Source organism: Microtus pennsylvanicus, chromosome 21 (assembly GCF_037038515.1).
Source record: "Microtus pennsylvanicus isolate mMicPen1 chromosome 21, mMicPen1.hap1, whole genome shotgun sequence".
Classification (NCBI taxonomy): Eukaryota; Metazoa; Chordata; class Mammalia; order Rodentia; family Cricetidae; genus Microtus; species Microtus pennsylvanicus.
Window position 1 is genome coordinate 31,264,276 of NC_134599.1, and position 20,835 is coordinate 31,285,110.

The 20,835-nt window shown below is 45.3% G+C and overlaps 1 protein-coding gene across 2 annotated transcripts in view; it reads right to left on the reverse strand.

The window, feature by feature from the left end:
• Window positions 1-1,388: 1,388 nt before the first annotated feature.
• Window positions 1,389-20,835, reverse strand: part of Kcng3 (potassium voltage-gated channel modifier subfamily G member 3) — a 47,658-nt gene continuing 28,211 nt past the window's right edge. For both annotated transcript variants that reach the window (XM_075955165.1, XM_075955166.1), the window contains exon 2: window positions 1,389-5,024. In XM_075955165.1, coding sequence (XP_075811280.1) covers window positions 4,379-5,024 — 646 coding nt within the window. In that variant the 3' untranslated portion in view covers window positions 1,389-4,378. The remainder of the gene's footprint in view (window positions 5,025-20,835) is intronic.

Sequence of the window (20,835 nt, forward strand, 5' to 3'; positions counted from 1 at the left end):
AATTAGAACTAAAAGTGGGGAAGGAATCTCTAAAGCGTAAAAAGAAAAATATAGTTTAGAATATGTAAGTATGTATGTGTGCATGTACATATATGTTTGTGTGTGTGTATATGTGCATCATATGTATGTGTGGCTGGTGACCTAGGAGGCCAGAAGTGGGCATTCAGTCCTGTGGAACTAGAGTTGGGTTGTGGGCCACCAAATTGATGCCAGGTCATTGGTAAGAGCAGTCAGTGTTCTTAACTACTGAGTCATCTCTCTAGGCCCTAAAGAAGAAATATTTTTAAAAGAAAGCCTCCCTACCTTTAACTTTGTAAAACAAAGTGGGGTGGGAAGGAAGGAGTAGATAAAAAGATCAGCAGTCTGGAATCAACTCTCTGCTGCCTGGCCTGACCTGACAGAAGTATGACCTTTCCCAACTCAGCCCAGTGGAGTAGACTTCAGCTCTTGCTAGATCTGGGTTCGGGATAAAGGGTGGAGATTTTGGGCAAGGTAGACCAGAAGGCCTCCCGCATCTGTTCAGTTCTAGCTTCCTATGAGCCTGTAGATGATACCTCAGATTTGACTGGGTGGTTGGTCTGCTTTACTGCACAAAGAATACACACCTATGTCAGGCCAGAGGGGGAATACTCTGCCCCTGTGTGTTAAGTTTGAAGCTGCACAGTTTAGCTGTATGGCAGAACTAGGAGTTTTCAGTTCTTTATTTTCATTTCTACAACAAAAAAGATAAACAAGCTTCTAGAAAATACCCAACCAACTAAGAAAATTCTCCACATATCAACATTCAATTTCTGCTCATCTACACTCCGCAGGGTCACAAGAGACTCAGGCAAGATGTGCGCTCAAAGATTTAAAAGGGCTGAGGAGATGGCTCAGCTGGTGAAGGTGATTGCTGCCAAGCCAGACGGACCAGAGAAACCACACAGTGGGCACTGATAACAGACACCTATAAGCTGTTCTCGGACCTAGACTCTGCTCTCTCTTTCTCTCTCTTTAACACACACACATACAAACTACACACAGTAAAATAAATACATGTACTTTTTTTTAAAAAAGTGATTACTTTGATATACTAACAGTTATTATGAATGAATAGATTTTAACATTTTTAAATAAAAATTTACAAATGTACAATCACATGTAACTACTAACTCCAAGGACAAATGGAAGTGTTTGGACAAGCAACTCAACAAAAGTAATAATAATTAAAAAAAACAAAAACAAAAACAAAGAAGAATCAGGCATGGCAGTGCATGCCTTTAGTCTGAGCACTCAGGCAGCAGGTGGATCTCTGTGAGTTTGAGGCCAGTCTGGTCTACAGAGTATTCCAGGACAGCCAGGGCTATATGGAGAAACTATGTCTCAAAAAAGAAAGAAACAAACAAAAATAACAAAAGAGAATTTATTAAATTATATGCCACTTTCACACATATTCCCTAGTTTTGTTTTTTTCCCCCCTTGTTTCAGGGAATACAAATCAAATGTGTAAGAGTGATCAATCACATATGTTCAAATGCAGTAAATTCACAACAAAGACTTGGGTATCTCCCCTTCTCAGTGTTCTAGCTGAGGATATCTCTGACTCCTTGGGGTGGGTGTGGGTCCTCATGCAAGCATTAGTGCATGAAGACCAAGCTGTGAAAGATTGCTAAAGGACATCTAAGAAGAAGACGCCACCCTGACAATTTTTGAAATTTATTTATTTTTAAAATTTATGCACATGTGTGTGTCTGTGTGAGTATATATTCGTTACATGTGTGCAGAACCTCACAGAGACCAAAAGAGGGCGCCAGATCCCCTGGAACTGGAGTTTCAGATAATTGTGAGCTACCACATGGGTGCTAGGAACTGAACTGCAGGCTTCTGCAAGAGCAGTAAGTGCTCTTAAACACTGAATCATCTGTTCTGGGTTTGTTTTTAAAGCAGCTGGATGTTGTGGCATGCACCTGTAATTCTAGCACTTGGGAGGCAGAGGCAGGAGGATTGTCACAAGTTTGCGGTCAGCCTTATGTATACAGCAAGAGACCCTATCTCCAAAAAAGCAAAATAAACAAATGAAAAAATAAGTAAAACAAAAATCCATGATACCCAGAGAAAACTGCAAGAAAATACCCTTCCCTAACATGCTACAACAACCTACAGGATAAACCAACTCTGTTGTATTTTCTCACTTATGAATGAACCAGTTTATCACGCCTTATCTCTTTGTTTATAAACAGTAGGTGAACTGCCGTTAGCAACATCCAAGTGCTTCCTGATGAAAGTCGGCCCCTGTGAAAAGTCGAGCATCCTCACTTCCTACCCAAAAGCAACTTAGAGCGCCTGTGTAGATTCCTACGCATGGCTAACCATGTGCACATCCAGCCATGACATCTCCTTGTCTCTTCATACCAGTTTCTGCCACACATGAGCCTGTCTGAAACACACACTGTGAGGATATGGCAATGTGTGTGTGCCCTCAAGGGTTCCAGCTCACAACAGTACTAAGCTGCGTAGAGAGGTGAAACATATCCACATGAAGTATCACAGCGCCAGTAAAATTAAAGGTTACCATATTCTTACTAATAATATAGATGAACTATCATCTGCATACAATTTGCATAAATCACAAAACTTAAAAATAAATAAAACTATGCCATATGTTCAGTTAAAATGCAACAAAAATACATAAATAACAATCTAGTGTGTGAAGTTAGCACACCAGTGAAGGTGGAGGGAAGAAGCAGTGAGGTTTTTTTAAAGGCCAGTATCACATGAATTCAGAAAAGGGAATTAGGGAAAGGGAAACGGTCTTGCTATTATTACCTGATCGTGGCAACGAGAAAGAAGTGTGGCCTATGACAGTTTCTGCCAAGCCTAGAGAGGTCTGCAGAAGAAACTGCCGAGTCTGCTCACAGGAGACAAAGGTTTCGGCCCTAGCTCCTTAATTAGCACATCCTCTCTCGCCTTGGTTTTTCTACCTGTAACAGTGAAAGTTAACTCATGGCTAATACTCCTTTAGTAGACACTTCTGGCAATTTTTAGATTTGAAAAGCACATCCAGGTCCCCACCCATTCCTTCACCCCTGATAATCACAGTATGCAAACTAAATTATTGGCGAATCAGTGACTTTGATGTTTCTGTGCGTTCACATGATTTCTTTATTAAGAGTTATTGAAAATCCAATAGTCTCATTCATAGTTATGAATATTGAGCACTGAACGGCCATCGCTTTTGCTCCATCTAACACTAGCAGTCTAGATGGGGTAATGTAGTCTGTTGTCTGACATCCTCTCAAGAAGAGGTTTGGGGTGACTGTGATTCACGATGGGGAATCAGGCCAAATGATTGCATCTGCGCTGCCTAGAGCTGGCTTCGAGCTGACTTAGCGACACTCAACCAAGACAGTCAGCATTTCTCCTTTAATGACAACCTAGACGACACATAAGTACGACTGTTGTACCAAAAGGCTAAATAAATATCTTTTCTTCCTTTAAACCCGCGGTGCTGAGGGAAAGTAAAGAACTGGAGAGGAGACCTATGGGCTCTAACACTGAGAATATCAAACCATTTCTATTATCATTTTATGTTAGGAATTCCTGGCTATCTGAATGTTAGGACTCTTATGGCCTAAGTCACAGCAATGGATTCTAATATTGCCCAACAAAACACTGAACAATATAAGCTCTCTCCGTTCTCACAAACTCTTTGGAAGTTACTTCAGTAAAGTGGGCAGCCTAACGAGGAAGAGAAAACACACTTCAGGTTCCACGAAGTTATTAAGATAAGGGAAGTGACAGGCACAAAAATTAAGCTGGGCACAGAGAAGTGTGCAAAGTTTTTCCAAATAATATTTTTGCTTGTCTCTAGCTCCATGCTACAGTTTAAATTTGGGCCAACTTTTTAAAGTATTTGTTAAACAGTTCGCACATGTGGCATATGTTTCCAGGATACTTCTGACATTGATATGAGAAATTATAAAACATTTAGAAATGAAAATGTTAGTCTCAAAAATAACACTGTAAGTTCCAAGCTTCTTCTGAATTCGTTAAGACGGAGAAGCATTTGGAGAATGGTGTCTTTCTACTTTCAAGCGTTCAAATAATGGGCTTAACAACATCCCACAACAATGGGCCTGCGAGAGCCAAGACAGAGACAAGACCAAATAAAGCCAGGTCCTAAAGTTTACTCTTGGTGTCACCGGTGTGTGTGAGTGGTCCCCATCCTGTTTACTCCATAAGTAGACTGCTTTATCCCTTCAACTGTAAAGAATATCGTTCGCCCCATCAACACGATGATAACGCCACTGCAGGGCTCACCCAGGGAGAAACACATGAATAAGAAGTCGTGTCAACTCTCAATCAAATCAAGTGTGAGCAAGGACTGATTCACAACACATTAATTCAGGAACTCAGCCGAGAGGCTCCTACTATACCTAGCCGATCTAAACTTGAGCTCGTGATAACACTGCACAAAGCTATGGTAGATGAAAGTGATAGGTAATGCCAACAGAACAATCCCACTGACAACACAAACTCCTCCAAGAATTCTTCCAGGCACTGTGATAGGATACATATCTCCATAGCCAACTGTAGTCATGGAGATAATCACCCACCAGCAGGCAGCGGGGATGCTGGCGAAGTCCTTGTTGGATGTTTCCAGGTCCAACCCGTGTTCAAGAAGCTGAGAAAGTGCACTAAAGATTGCCATGGCAACACAGATGAAGACAAGTAACATAACCATCTCTCGGTAGCAGCGCTTGAGAGTCAAACCCAGCGTCTGCAGACCAATGAAGTGCCGGGCGAGTTTAATCACCCAGAAGATCCGCATCATCCGGAGCACCCTCAAGGTGACTCCAGCCCTCTGGAGCTGCGAGTTCTCGCCTGTAAACACTGTCATTAGCACAGAGATGTAATAGGGCGTGATTGCCAGCAAGTCAATGATGTTCAGGGGTCTCTTGACAAACTCACACTTGTTTTTGGAGACGATGAACCTCACGATGCACTCCGCGGTGAACCAGCCTATGCAGATAGCTTCAATTATCCTGTCACGAGAACAAAGGAAGAATTGATCATTTTATTTTTAAGCATTTTAATAGCTCTCAGATTCTTCACATAGTACTACACTGACACATTAAATCAGTCACTTTTTCCAGAAAACATGAAGAACAGACAATGGTAACATCACCAGACTTACCAGGACGCAATATGACAATAAGTACTACAGCAATAACTGAATTTCAAAAAGTTCTTATGCGCGAGCCCACAGGGAACACCGTTTAAAAGGGGGTGGGGTTGGTTTTTCACCCATCATTAGCACTTGAGAAAAATCTCTCTCGTATTTGGTGGTGTGAACTTAGCTTAAATTGGTCTAACCATGTGAGATTTCACATATTCTTTGAAGACAATGGTCCCCAACTATAGGTCCATCAGCAGAGAGTGGGACAGGAGTGTTTGTTCCTAGAAAGTGAAAAATGTCCTAAAATGTGACTCTTCTTCTACCCCCAGTAGGCTTGTGTGGGAGACCCCGAGGCTGGGGAACTCTTGGGAAGTTCTGGGTTCACTTCCCTCAATCTGGAAAACAGGCTAAGGACTCCTGGGCTGGGCCAAACCACTATTGAGATCACCCCAAAGACCCCCCCCAAAGACCACAACTATTTGGTTTGTTACTTTTATAATGATTTTTATGCAGCATATGGGTTTAATATTTAAGGTGGTGCACGTCTTTAATCCCAGCACTTGAGAGGCAGAGGCAAGCAGATCTCTGTGAGTTCGAAGCTAGCCTGGTCTACAGAGTGAGTTTCAGGACAGCTAGGGCTACACAGAAAAACCCTGTCTTGAAACACCAAAAAGATTTATTTTTATTTTATGTGTATGGGTGTTTGCCTGCACATGTATGTGCCCCACATGTGTGCAGTACCCGCAAGAGTCCAGAAGAGGGCATCCGATCTCCTGAACTGGAGTTACAGCCACCATGTGGGTGAGAGGAATCCAACCTGAGTCCTCTGGAAGAGCAAGTGCCATTATTTCTCAAACTTCCTATACCACTGCCCATGTTAAAGTAATATTTGCAGAGCCACTTAGAAATAAGGGGCAGGCTTCTTAGAAGAAGTTGCCACTTGAAGCACCCCCCCCCAATATGTTCTCTAGGCTGAAGACATTCAATTTTAGCATAGTGATTAGGAAGCTCTGACCTGGAAGAACAGCTAATCCAGAAATAACTGTAGGCTGACTTAAACATTTTAACTCCAAGTCCAAGGTACTGTTGGTACCCGTCATTCACTCTTCACACGTAACCAAGGAAGCGGGTAGAAGGAGGCAGACGGCACTGTGTAAAGAAATAGTCTCAGTTCATACCACAGGAGCCAAGCTGCCCTGGATGGCACGTGAACACGTGAAAACGAGTAAATACAATTAACCGGGTTTCCTTATTGCGTGGCTTTCTGGGGCCGTGAAGATGAGCTTTATTCATTTTTACCTATTTTTTGAGTAAGTATTCATCTTCACATGGTTCAAAGCTACAAAGTGATGGTACGTGCCTGTAGTCTCGGGACTTGTGGAGTGGAGGCAAAAGGATCAGGAAATTACTACTAGCCTCTGCCACATAGCAAGTAGGAGGTCATCTGGGCTTCATAGAACCATACCAACAACCCCCGCCCCCAAATGCAAAAGAAGAATGCAGAAAGGAAAATCTCAGCTAGGTATGATGATGTGTGTCCGCAGACCCCAGGAAACCTCAGCCAGGCATGGTGATGCGTGGTAGACCCTGGAAAGTCTCAGCCAGGCATGGTGATGCGTGGTAGACCCTGGAAAGTCTCAGCCAGGCATGGTGATGCGTGGTAGACCCTGGAAAGTCTCCGCCAGGCATGGTGATGCGTGGTAGACCCTGGAAAGTCTCAGCCAGGCATGGTGATGTGTGGTAGACCCTGGAAAGTCTCAGCCAGGCATGGTGATGTGTGGTAGACCCTGGAAAGTCTCAGCCAGGCATGGTGATGCGTGGTAGACCCTGGAAAGTCTCAACCAGGCATGGTGATGCGTGGTAGACCCTGGAAAGTCTCCGCCAGGCATGGTGATGCGTGGTAGACCCTGGAAAGTCTCCGCCAGGTATGGTGATGTGTGCCTGTACACCCCGAAGTTTGGATGCTGATGAAGGAAAATCACTATAGTTCTTAAGTTAAGGACCAGTCACAGGGAGCCTCTGAAAGAGTCGGCCGGTCTCTCTCTCATCCTATTCTCAAGCCTCCCAATTACCCTCCCTGGAGGCAAGAAATACAGTAGATTCTTATAACTCCTTACAGAGTTGCTTTATGTATGATACAAACACATAATACCCATACCCTCAGCATCTCTTGGGGGTCATTTCTTTCGGGCCAGTGAATAAGTTTTCTCAATGGGGGAGTGGGAAGAGTATACGTATGGCTGGGCAGGTGCATGCATTCATGTGTTTATATATTACTCTCTACCTTATGCCCTTGAGACACTGTCTGTCACTGAACCTACAGCTAGGACAGAGGCCAGCAAGGCCCCTCGCTCCTGTTTCTGCCCACCCCAGCACTAGAATTATTAGTGCACAACTATGTCCAGCTTTGTACATGGCGGTTGGGGTTTGAACTCAGGTTTTTACAGCAAATGCTTTTACCCACTCAACCAGTGGTTCTCAACCTGTGAGTCGCGACTCCACAGGGGCCACATATCAGATATTTAGACTGAGAGAGCTCTAAGAAGAAATGGGGTGGGGGTCGCCAGCCTAGGGCAGAGGAAACAGGACATAGAGGAGGAAAGGTAAAAGCCACGAACCACGCAGCAGCATGTAGATAAATAGAAATGGGTTAATTTAAGTTATAAGAAGAGCTAGTTAGAAAACAAACCTAAGCTCAGGTCAAGTTTTCATAATTTGTCTCTGTCATTATTTGGGAGCTGGCTAGCGGGACAGAGAAAAAGATTCATTACAATGCCATACACTAAGAAAAGTAACACTAGAGGAGAATTATGAGTTCCGGGACAACACGGGAAACATGGTTGAGATCCTGCCTCCATAAAAAGGAAATGGTGGTGAGGGAGACAGAGGAGCGGGGTGGGGAGGGAGGACATACACACACTAGGGATGAAGAAGCTGGACATACTAATATCAGCAACTGAGGGCAGAAGGATCAGGAAGGGGGTTCAAGGTCAACCTCTCTTAAAAGCAACATAAACTTAATTTTTTAAAAAGCTTCCTTATTTCTTAAATATGGTTCCACAGAATGCCTGAATGTTTGTATAAAACCAGTTCAGGCAGTTCGCTGGGACATTAGACAGTTCTTAATCTCTGGCTCCCAAAACTAGGGTGCAACTTATACTGTACATGTGTTATGTGCTTCATATTTTTATTTATTTTATGTATGTGAGTGCTCTATCTTCATGTATGCCTGCAGGCCAGAAGAAGGCACCAGATCTCATTACAGATGGTTGTGAGCCACCATGTGGTTGCTGAGAACAGAACTCAGGACCTCTGGAGGATTAGCCAATGTTCATAACCTCTGAGCCATCTCTCCAGTCCCATGGGGTTTTTGTTTTTGTTTTTGTTTTTTTTTTGAGACAGGCTTTCACACTATAGCCCAGGCTGGTCTAGAACTCACTGGGTAGCTTGGGCTGGTTTCAAACTCACAGCAATCTTCCTGTCTCAGCTTCCTTAGTGCTGGGATTCCCAGTAAAGGCTACTAAGCCCAGCCGAATCTCCTTGCTTCTCATCAGTTCCCATTTTTTGCAAATGTAACTATAGGATAAATCCTAGACTTGGGAGACATTTCTGCTACATCTGCCCAACCATTCCCACAGAGGTTATACTACACGGCCCTCCCACCAGCAACACAGGCAGTACCCACAGCACCCCAAAATGTAGCAGCATGGAACTTGGAGATCTCAGTCACTCTGACAGATGGGAGCCACAGTCTTGCTTGAAAGGGTACTGAGAATACCCTTATGTGCTATTTTCTGTTCCATGACCTACGCCACTTGCCCCAGGTCTTTAATCTCCTAGCATACGTGATGGAGATACCACAGATACCACAGGGCATGTGAAGTATCAGACCAAGTCAGCTTACTTCTCCATCTTGGAAAACTGTCCATGGCTTTGCCTATAAATGTGTTTGCCCTAAGAGGCAACAAGCTACGGTCTGCGGTCTGAATCCATTCAGTAGTCTTTTTTTTTTCATATGACATGTTTTTAATGGTTAGAGGAAAAATGAAAGAAAAAGAATTAGAGTCTATGACATGAAATAACCACATGAAACTGGACTTCCTGTGGCCACAGTCTTACTGGAACGCAGCCAAGCTAGCTTACATCTTCTGCTTGTGGTTGTTTCCATGCTACAATGGCCAAGTTGAGTGAGTCGTCGTGACGGCACTAAGAAGGCTTTGCAAGGCCCCATGGGGCCTCAGGACCTTGGCTGCTTCTTTTGGAGTGAATGGCAGTGTTTTCAGCTCACCACACAGTCACCAGGAAGCCAGCAAAAGTATCCTAATGCCCTGAAGAGGGAGACGAGCAGATGACATCACAGCTGGGCCAGCCATTTCTCTACTGTGGGTACGCGGCTCTACTCATGGGCTTTCTGATTGACCGAAGCATTCTGTCCTCACTAGACTACTGGAAGCTGCTGTCATGAAGACTTCAGTAAATCTGGGGGCTCAGCAAACTGGGCGGGTCATAAATCTTGGAAGAGATGAGGAAGCGGAAGGAACAGGTTTCAAATGCACTCTTTGAAGAAGCATAACATCTCTTCTACCTGGTTACACATTCCACACGTTCCCCATGTTTCTAGACTCCTTGAGGCTAGGCAGGGTCATGTGCTCTACCCAATGGGCAATGAAGACAAGAGTATAGAGGAGTAGGTGAGCATTCTTGCCCTGCTGTGGTAGCCAGGAAGCCATGTACTCTAATGGTCCAGCATGGAGGGTGGGGCCTCTACCAGCTCTATTCTCTGACTCACTGTGCACAGAGCGTAGGCACTGTCCACCCTGACCCAGACCGGACACAGTACGTGATCAATAACTAAATCTTTGCTGTGTTGAGCCTCTGGTACCTATACCTTGCTTGCCATCCGAGGTCGGTAATAAACCAGTGAATCCAGCAAGCAGTAAACTGTGCACTCAGAAGGAACTCCAGGAAGACACTGTTGTAACAGATAGCCATCTAAATCTGAAGACCAGAAATGAGAAATATTCAAGAATCTGGATTTTTCTGAGCTTCGACATGATGCTCTACACGGAAAATGCCACACCTGAACCCATGAGTCAGGTTACAGTTAAAACAGAAGAACACTAAAAGTATCGTAAAAGATCACCTCCAGGCTATGTGCACAATGTATAGGAAACATAAGTGAATTTGGGGGTTACCCTAGATAACTTATTACATGTATGGAAATGGAGAGGGCACCCCTCAAAACTGAGCCACCTCTAGTCTCAAGCATGTCAGGTAAAGGACTGATCATCTGTAATGATCTCAGTTTGCATAGTTGCTTTTGGACAAAATAGGTCTGTTTTCTAACTAATGGACAATGTGTTTTCTCCAGCCAGACATGTGCAGGGAGCTACACTTGACAGCAAGAAGCCCATGTTCTTCTCCTTTGATGGGTGAGCCCCATCCAGCAAGTACCGATGTATGTGTTTCTAGGGCCCCGTCAGCTCTAAAATCCTAAGATCTATTACTTTCCGAAGAGCAAAATTCTTAATTGTGCCCAAAATACCAGAACATTTTCTGACTAATTATTTCCACCAGCAGCCAAAGTTGCTTACATTAAAAAGGAGGAAATTCAAATGATGTGGAATAATCTCTCAGTAAGGGAATTCAAAGATGCAAGCCTGTCTGTAATGAGGTCCTGGGGGCTTCACTGCCGGCCCCCCCAAGTCAGATGAATTCTCTCTAGATTCACACCGAGGGATGAATCAGCTAGGAACCCTGGGCACTGCTTCTACCTAGGACTATGCCAAGGCAACCTCCATAAACAAACACCTGAAGCCTGCCAAAAAACCCCAGCTTCCAAAGGCTTCCAAATGGCTCTCACCAAAGCACCAACAACTGTAGCGAAAGTCCATACTGTTTGCTGAGTGCCATGGCAAACAATGGCACGCTTCTGAAGGCTCTTTCCATCAAAGGCAAACAGGAGAGCTGAGATGACACCGGGGGCACGCCTTGGAAGCCTATTCTAATTGCACTGCTAAAAACAAACAAAATGTTTCCAAGTTCCTGAGGCCCTTCAGTTGGATGCTGTGCTAAGCACCCTGCAGACGATAACCTTGACTTATCCTTTCCAGAATTCTAGGAAGTGTGTGCTTCCCCTGAGATCTCTATTACAGACGACAAGCCCAAAACTGGCTGGTTAACCATCTTTTCTAAGGTCATACTACAGGACTGCAGGGGCACAGATAATAAGCACAGACCTGTAACATGGAGGGCCTTGCTTGTTGGGGTTTCTGTCCTGCCCAGTCCCCACAGTTGTTAGGTCCCAAAGAATCACACAGAGGTCTCCATAAGTTATAAACTGATTGGCCCATTAGCTCAGACTTCTTATTACCTCTTGTAGCTTATATTAACCCATTATTCTTATCTATGTTAGCCACATGGCTCAGTACCTTTTTCAGCAGGGCAGGCTACATCTTGCTTCTTCTGTGATCTGGGCAGGACTATGGAGGAATGGGCTTCCTCTTTCCCAGAATTCTCCTGTTCCCCTTACCCCACCTATACTTCCTGTCTGGTTGTCCTGCCTATACATCCTGCCTGGCTACTGGCCAACAGTGTTTATTTAAAACATATTTGACAGAATACAGAATTGTCCCGCACACAGACCTACAGCCTTTAGAACCGTCTGGACACGGTGACACGGATGGTTTTTCTGACAGAGGCACTGTTAATATTAAATGGTCAGTCTCCGCATGCATCTTTGTTTCCACAGCTTCTAAACTCATTAATAGTCTATCTCAGGAGTGGGCCTCTGGCAAAAGGATAAGAACGGCCTCTGTCTTGTCCTCTACCGTGTTGTGAGGAAGCCTGAAGACCATTGCTACATCAGTACTGTCTTTGGACTTCCCTGCTGAAAAATCACGAGCCAAGTGAAGTTCTGTCTGATACATCGTAACAGCAGCAGAAATGGATTGCGACGGTTAGAAGGTAAAGTCTTTCTGATCCTGGAAGACTTTAACCACTGCCTGCAAACACCAGCCATTATTGGTTGCTGGTCTATTTGTCATGGCAGAAGGCACTTCTGGGAATGACTCTGTTAAGGGAAGAAAATGCTTCATGGTATTAACTGGTATCTGTCTCCATCCCATGGGAAAGGACACAAGGACCACCAACTGGGCCGGCGAGGTGGAAAATCTCTTCGTCTGTTCCCCATGCCATTGTACTACCCAGACTTTCAAACATAGAGAATTCAAACAGATACATCAAATACTTACGTATTTATTTTGTATTCATCAATTACTTATGTATTTATGTATTTATTTTGGCAGTGCTGGGCCTTGCACCTCTGGGCAAGCACTCTAATGCTAAGCTCAAGGTTCAATAACTGTCTTAAATATGTTGTGGCCACCAATTCCTCTCTTTATCCATCAATCTCATTCTTAATGCAGATCAACTGCAGACACCAATTCATTTCCTCCTAAAAACTCAGGGTGCACCAGTTTGTATTTGCTTAATTTTTCTTTTGAAATAAATTTTATATGGTGAAACGTCCAAATCTTAAGCTATATTCACTGAGTTTGGTTTTTTTAAATAATTTATTCTTGTTTTATGTACCTTGGTGTATTGCCTGCATGTACGTCTGTGTGAGAGAACTGGAATTCCAGGCAGTTTACAGACAGTTGTGAGCGGTCATGTGGGACTTGAACCTGGATCCTCTGGAGGAACAACCAGTGCTCTTAACCACTGAACCATCCCTCCAACCCCATTCACTTTGTTCTGACAACACATTTAGCCTAAACCCCTATCAAGTCAAAGCTTTTACATCATGCAGAGCTCTCTGCTTGACTCCTCCTGTCTCCTGCCCTCATTTCCCACATCTACTGGACACACAGTGAGCATACAACAGTTGTGTGCCCAGCACAGTGTAAGTAGCTTTTGTGGACACTGAAGGCCTGGCATGGCTTCTCCACGACAGCTGGTGGGGTTGTTAATGGGGCAACTGCTAGGTGGAACAGTGGAAAAATAAGACATATCATCAGGTTCACGTCTTTGAAAGGATAAAGGACACACTGGACATCCTCCAGCCTCGTGTGTGCAGTGCACTCACTGCTGTGCACAAGCGTGGAGAAGCCAGAGGTCAGGGGATGCTCATGGACACACTGAGCATCCTCCTGCCTCGTGTGTGCAGTGCACTCATCCCTGTGTCCACACTGAGTTCCTATCTTACTCTCCACGTTATTCTTTGAGGCAGGGTCTCTCACTGAACCTAGAGCTCATCATGACATCTACACTGACTGACCAGAAACCCCAGGGTCTGCACATCCCAGTACTACAGGATGTGCTGGGGTCAGACACTTACACCCCCATGCTCAGTTCTCACATGGATGCTGGACACCTGAATTCAAGTTTTCATGTTTGCATGGCAAACACTTTACCCACTGAGCCATCTCTCCAGTGATAGTGTTCAGGCATCTGTACTGGCCTGCCCTTGGGGTCCTGACAGGATACATCCTCAACTGTAGCTCCTAAGAGCACCTCCTGTGCACATTCACTATGTTCCCTTTTAAAAGGTGGGCCTTGGGGCTGGAGAGATGGCTCAGCGGTTAAGAGCACTGACTGCTCTTCCAGAGGACCTGGGGTTCAATTCCCAGCACTCACATGGCAGCTCACAACTGCCTGAAAAATCCAGTTCCAGGGTGATCTGACACCTTCACACCAATGCACATAAAATAAAATTAAATAAATCACAAAAAAATTTAAAAGGTGAGCCTTGCCCATCTCCAGTCTCTTTCTCTCTCTGCTTCTCTACCTGTGTCTCTCTGCCTCTCTCTTCTCCACCACTCCTGTCCGCAGACGCTGGTCTACCTTCTCCCCTCCTCCATTTTCCCACTCACAATAAAAAACTTCTCCACCTGAGCTCTGTGCACGGTGGCTTTCTCATGGCACTTTCTAAAATGACAACATCCAGCCTTGCCCAACCTTTAAAGGGAAAGCAAATCCTATTACGTGCTAGCTACACCATGCACGAACCTTTGGTACTTTACACCGAGTGAAAATAAGCTGACCCCACAAAGATAAATTCTGTGGCACTGCTGATATGAGGACTGAAATAAATAGTTAATCTAAAACAGAAAGTGGAATTGTGGGTAGCAGGGGCCGGGAATTGTTTGCTAGGTATAGTTTCAGATTTATAGGTTGATAAAGTATCAAAAGTCTATTTTATAACAATGGGACTACTTAGCACCACTGGACTGTACACTTAAAATGTCTTTTAAAAGGTACAATTTGATATGTGGGCTTCTTAAAAACCACAATTAAAGAAATATATGGGCAGTGATGGTTTCAGATCCACACCCTCAACACTCAACCTGGAGCCTTAACCTGGCACTCCTCACTGCAGAGACACCTCACCCTCCAGACCAATGACAAAAGAAGGTATTCACCTTGCCATTAGTTAATGGTCCATTACTTCAAAAAAAAGTGATTATTCTTATGAGCAACAAGCAGAACCTTTTACTAAAACTCAGTATGCCAAGGACACCTAGAAAAAACTGGACAGCTGGGCGCAGCCATGGCTCAGCGATGAGTACTTCCTAAAACACACATGACAATAAGCCTGCAAAATAAAATAAGAGCCTAGAAATGCTTTGGTACACAATAAATACTCAATAAATTATGACTATCACAGACTGTTACAACTCCTATTATTATTGTCCTTTGGCCAATGTACATAAAATAAAAATAAATTATTTTTAAAAAACAAAACTCAGTGAATACAGCTTAAGATTTGAACATTTCACCATATAAAGTTTGTATCAAGAGAAAAAAATTAAGCAAATACTAACTGCAATACACCCTGGGTTTTTTGGTGGGGGGGGGAAGGGAATCAGCGTCTGCAATTGGGCTGCATTAATTGAGCTGCATAGTCTTCACGCACAAAGGATTATTTTAACGTTTTCCTGAGTGCAAAGAGAAGCGGCCATGGCTTCATTGCCTGAAACTCATCTGAAATTGAATTGCCACTAGACCAGTCTCGGGAGATTGGTCCTTTAGGAGGGTTTTATGACAATAGGGCTCTACCTTTGCAAATGGATTCACATCAACAGTGGCAGGGAAGGTGGGGAATGACAGAGCAAAGTCGGATGCAGCCTCTGGCTTCCATGTGCTCGCAGAGGGGTGCGCCTGCACACACACATGCACACCCGAAGCTGCTCAGCATCCATCACGAGAGTGGGGTCCCCCTCCTTTACTCTTTGCTCTTCTGCCTCCCAATGTCTGGAGGGAGGATGCAGCTTGAACGGATGCTCCAGCCACATGGGGATCCCCCAGTCTCGACTTCCCCAGCTTCAGAAGTGAAAGCTAATGCCTTTTTGCTCGTTATTATTCACTTAGTCTGCGGTCTCCTGCAACGGCAGCACAAACCAGACGAAGACAGAACTCTTGGAAGGCTTTTGCCTATATTCTTACACACTGATAGTTGCAGCATAAACTGTTCAAATGTCTTCCAGGAGCAAGCGGCAAGATCTATCAAGCTGAACAGTGCACACGAGTACCAGCCGCCCACTCAGGGATTTATCCTACACAGGCACCCACACACTTCCAAGAACATGTATGATGAGAGCCATTACTTACAATACCCAGGATAAAGAATATATAAACGTCTACCCACAGGAGACGGATTATGTAAGTATGCTTCTAAAAGTTATTATTGGTTCAAGCTGTGTGAAATTATCAAACAAATATCCAGTTTTATATCACGCAGCCGTAAGAAGGCGCTTTGCCATATGCCATGTAGTCAGAAGAAAAATGTATCACTGTACGCTGATGCAGGATATTCCTCAAGCCATAGTGGTATCAGTGAGGCACAGAGAGCACAAACACCACGTTACAATTATGTGCAGACAGTGTGCATGCATGTGCACCGGAAATATACATGAGACTCAAGCCAGGAGTGGTGGCACATGCCTGTAACCCAAGCACTCTAGAAGCTCAAGCAAGATGGTGGTGAGTTTGAGACCAGCCTAGACTATACAATGAAACTCAGCTTCAACAATAGAGTGGGAAGGAGACGGGGAGAGGGAGAACTGTTTCCCCTGAAGGGCATCCCGCAGGTCCCATGCAGGGTGGAAATTCACTTTTCACTCTATTCCCCTTTGTACCACTAAATGCTTTACCAGGTGCACGCATTATTCTTCCAGTTTAGACGCTCTTTTGAAAGGAAAAAGAACGGCCAAATAAAAAAGCAGTCATAGTGATGAAGCTGTCAGCGGGTTGAATCAACCCAGACAACCTGAGGAGAGTCGTGAAAGGAAAAGGTAACCCCACGCACCCAACTCATCCCCAGCTTTCAGGCTTCAATAACACATGAGGCATTTCCAAGTTCCAATTACTTTTTTTTTTTCGTTTTTCAAGATACCACTTCTCTGCATAGCCCTGGCTGTCCTGGAACTCACTCTGTAGATCAGGCTGGCCTCAAACTTGGAGATTCGCCTGCCTCCGCCTCCAGGGTGCTGGGATTAAAGGTGTGCGCCACCACCATCCAGCTTCCAATCACATTTGTAACAGGCAAATGCTGTGGAATACCACACAGTGAAATAAAAATTTTCAACCAACAGCTCACCAGTACCTAGTGTCTTTCTTAGGTCCTTGGAAATGTTTTCTCTGTAATAATTAGTTAAATGGGGGGAAAGATGGGCTCTCTCTCCCTTTTTTTTTACACTTGGCTTAAAGGGAAAAGAAAATCAAATCAAACATCGACATCACTTATCTCTGGACCCACACTGGTGCGAATACAGACAAACAGATGCTGAGTACTTTCTCAAAATCAAGCCTACTTTTCTCTAAAGGTATATGCATTAGTTCATTTAATTCTGGCCACAAATGTACGAGACAGGTTTTGCTCTTATCCTCACTCAGAAAGGAGAACACCAAAGCAAAGGGAAACCAATTACTCCTTTCACAAAACAGATCACCATGACATCATCAAGTATTTTCATACACTATGGATGTGGGAATTTATGGAGTTTTGCTGTTGTTAAGTTTTTAGATATATTTATTTTATTATGTGCGGATGAATGTTTTGTTTGCCTGTTTGTCTGCACACCTGGTACCCTCTGAGTTCAGAAAAGGACGTTGGATCCCCAGTGACTGGAGTTTCAGATGGTTGTATGCTGCCGTGTGGGTACTGAGAAGCCAACCCAGGTCCTGTGTCAGAGCAGCCAGTGTGCCACCGAGCCATCTTTCCGGAGCCAGAGTCATCTCCCCTGAGCCCGAGTCATCTTTCCAGAGCCCCTGAGCCATCTCTCCAGAGCCCCTGAGCCATCTCTCCGGAGTCGCCAAGCCATCTCTCCCGGAGCCACTGAGCCATCTCTCCAGAGTCGCCAAGCCATCTCTCCGGAGCCCCTGAGCCATCTCTCCGGAGCCCCTGAGCCATCTCTCCAGAGTCGCCAAGCCATCTCTCCGGAGCCACTGAGCCATCTCTCCGGAGCCCCTGAGCCATCTCTCCAGAGCCCCTGAGCCATCTCTCCAGAGCCCCTGAGCCATCTCTCCAGAGCCCCTGAGCCATCTCTCCAGAGTCGCCAAGCCATCTCTCCGGAGCCACTGAGCCATCTCTCCGGAGCCTCTGAGCCATCTCTCCCGGAGCCGCTGAACCATCTCTCCAGAGCCCCTGAGCCATCTCTCCAGAGCCCCTGAGCCATCTCTCCGGAGCCCCTGAGCCATCTCTCCGGAGCCGCTGAGCCATCTCTCCGGAGCCGCTGAGCCATCTCTCCAGAGCCACTGAGCCATCTCTCCAGAGCCCCTGAGCCATCTCTCCAGAGCCCCTGAGCCATCTCTCCAGAGCCCAAGTCATCTCTCCAGAGCCCCTGAGCCATCTCTCCAGAGCCCGTGAGCCATCTCTCCGGAGCCGCTGAGCCATCTCTCCAGCCCCTGTACATGTTCTTAGCACTATAGTTCATGTCTCCTGGTCATTTTATGTTCATTGCTTGAGATTCTGTTTCCTCACGACTCCCGTTAGTCGCTCAATTTACAGAGAAGGTTTATCTTGTCTCCGTGTTTGGCGGCTTTGGTCCCTGGCTGTATGGCTGTACTATTTCTGAACCCGAGATGGGACAGCACATCCTCATGGCAAGGAGCTTATGGGGACTTAAGGGAAACAGGAAGAACATGGCTCCACAATCCCATTCCGGGGCATGCCTTCAAAGATCTCCCCCACTAGGCCCAATCTCTTAAAGTTCCTACCACCTCCCAAGTTGGGGACCAAAACTGTAGCACCAAACTCAGGGTGCTATAGACGGCCACTTCTGAAAATACGTGGCAGGATTAGGGTAGCGGTGAATTTAAAGGCTATACTTCCAACATCAGGGGGACTGGCTGTGGAGACAGGGTCTCCTCGTGCAGAGTTAAGGAGCTGACACTAATCTGCTGCATTCTTCCTCTTATATATACCTCCAACCCCTGTCCTTGTTTCCTTAAAAACACACCGCTGGCTCCACCTCCCAACAGCAGATTCCCCTACGGTTCCTCTGTCTCTGTTCTGACAATATAGACACAGGACCCACACTCTCTACCGACAGACAGGGACTGATGGCCCTCTGCAAAGGAACAACCGAGTTCCTGCCTGCTTATCGAAAGACTCCAATTCTAGCCCTGTCCGAATGGGACGACACACTCAACACCGAGATCCATCAAAGGAGAGCGTTTCTGTGAAAAGCTGACGGCAATTGTTACTAATGACCCTCACCTCCTCTGACTCCTGTTGGGATAATTAATTCCATTGCCAATCCAAATAAATGTCAAGTTCAGGGCGACAGAACCCGAGGTAGCTTCCTGCTAGGAACTCTGTCCTGCTTATGAGATGGACCCCAACACTTCAGAGAGATGGGCTTTGGATTCTCTCATGTAACAGGCTTTCCTCTAAGTTTCTGAAGTGGAGACATGAATCACTGAAAGCACAACAAACAGGAAGGATGGTATCGTGACCCTCCAAACGCCAAGTCCCAACCTGCATCCACTTGTGCCCCATGCAGCTCCATCTATTTTTCTCTTCCTCTGTTATTCTGAAGCCGACTGCAGCCTCAGGATACTATTCCCTGGGGGTGTGACGTGACTGTGTGGGAGACTTTCTGTCTCACCACAGGTGGGAAGCACACAAAGAGGAGACAGAGTCTCAGCATTTCCTTCTAGATCATAGCTCGAGGGTCTACTCTCCTCCACCAGGCCAACTACTCACTTCTGCTGACTTCTAATCGTACCGGAGACTAAAGGCCACACCTTCCCCATGCGTGTCTTTGGAGGATGGACAGTTGAGACACAAATGACAACGCTGGGAAATTAATTACCCCAGCATCTTGCCCCACTCTCCTGCCCTGGCATTCATGAAGGAAACGTTTACTGGTCTAGTCTCCTGACACAGGCTAGGTGTATGTGGGGTGACGCAATGTCCAAGAGCAAGGATGGGAAGACAATCTATGAACCTGGATGTGGTTTCAACCCCCAGGACACGCTAATTCTATTATCACGTAATACGTTTAATTCCGTCCTCTGTGTGAGCCTCTACGGAGCAGCAGAGAGGTGGAGAGAACGCACTAGAGACGGAATGAGAGCTGTAAAATGCACACCCGGGAGGGGCAGTTAGGGAAGGGCACACCAGAACTCTGCGCTGTTTTTGCCACTTCTTGTGAGTATAAAATTACCCTCCAATAAGAAGGTTTTATCTTTTAACTTTTAAAACAGATTTATTTTAGTTTTATTTATATGAGCATGTGTATGTGTATTGCACACATGTGTTGGTGCCCAATGATGCCAGAAGAGGGTGCTGGATCCTCTGGAGGGTGGAATTACAGGCGGTTGTGTGCCACTGGATGTGGGTGTTGGGAATGGAACTCAGGTCTTTTGGAAGAGCAACAAGTGCTCTTAGCCACTGAGCCATCTCTCTATTACATTTCTTTATTGATTGGTGTGTGCATATATTCCTGGAAGTCAGAGGATATCTTGCAGGAGTCAATTCTTTCCTTCCATCATGTAGGTCCTGGGGAATGAACTCAGAAGGTCAGACTAGACCTCACTTGCCTTGAAAAGATTTTTTTTTTCAAAACAAAGAAGAAAGGCAGGAGAGATGGCTCAGCAGTTAAGAGCACTGACTGCTCTTGCAGAGGCCCTGGGTTTGGTTCCTGAATTCACATGTCAGTTTATAGTTTCGGGAAATCCAACACCCTCTTGTGGAGAGCCAGCACCAGGAATGCATGTGGTCCATACAGATACATGTAGGTAAACATGCATATACATAAAATAAAAAACAAATACATCCTTAAAAATAAAGAGAAAACTCAGTCTGAAAGAATCTGTGAAACAAACCGGGTGTGGTGGCGCATGCTTTTAATACCAGCACTTATGAGGCAGAGACAGGAGGATCTCTGTGAGTTCAAGGCCAGCCTGGTCTACAGGGTGAGTTCATGACAGCCAGGACCACACAGAGAAACCCTGTATTGAAAACAAAGCAAAACGAAACAACCAAAAGAGAATCTGCAGAATAGTTAGCAAGTCCAGGCACTTTAACTCAAGAAAGACCAGTCAGACTGCACTCTACCGAGCGATCCAGACTCCTTCTGAAGAACTTGTAGTTGGGCAGGTGGAGACGCTACTTGCTCTTGGATTCCCTACTCCCTGTCTAAATAAGAACTGTGCTTGCTCCTAGAGAG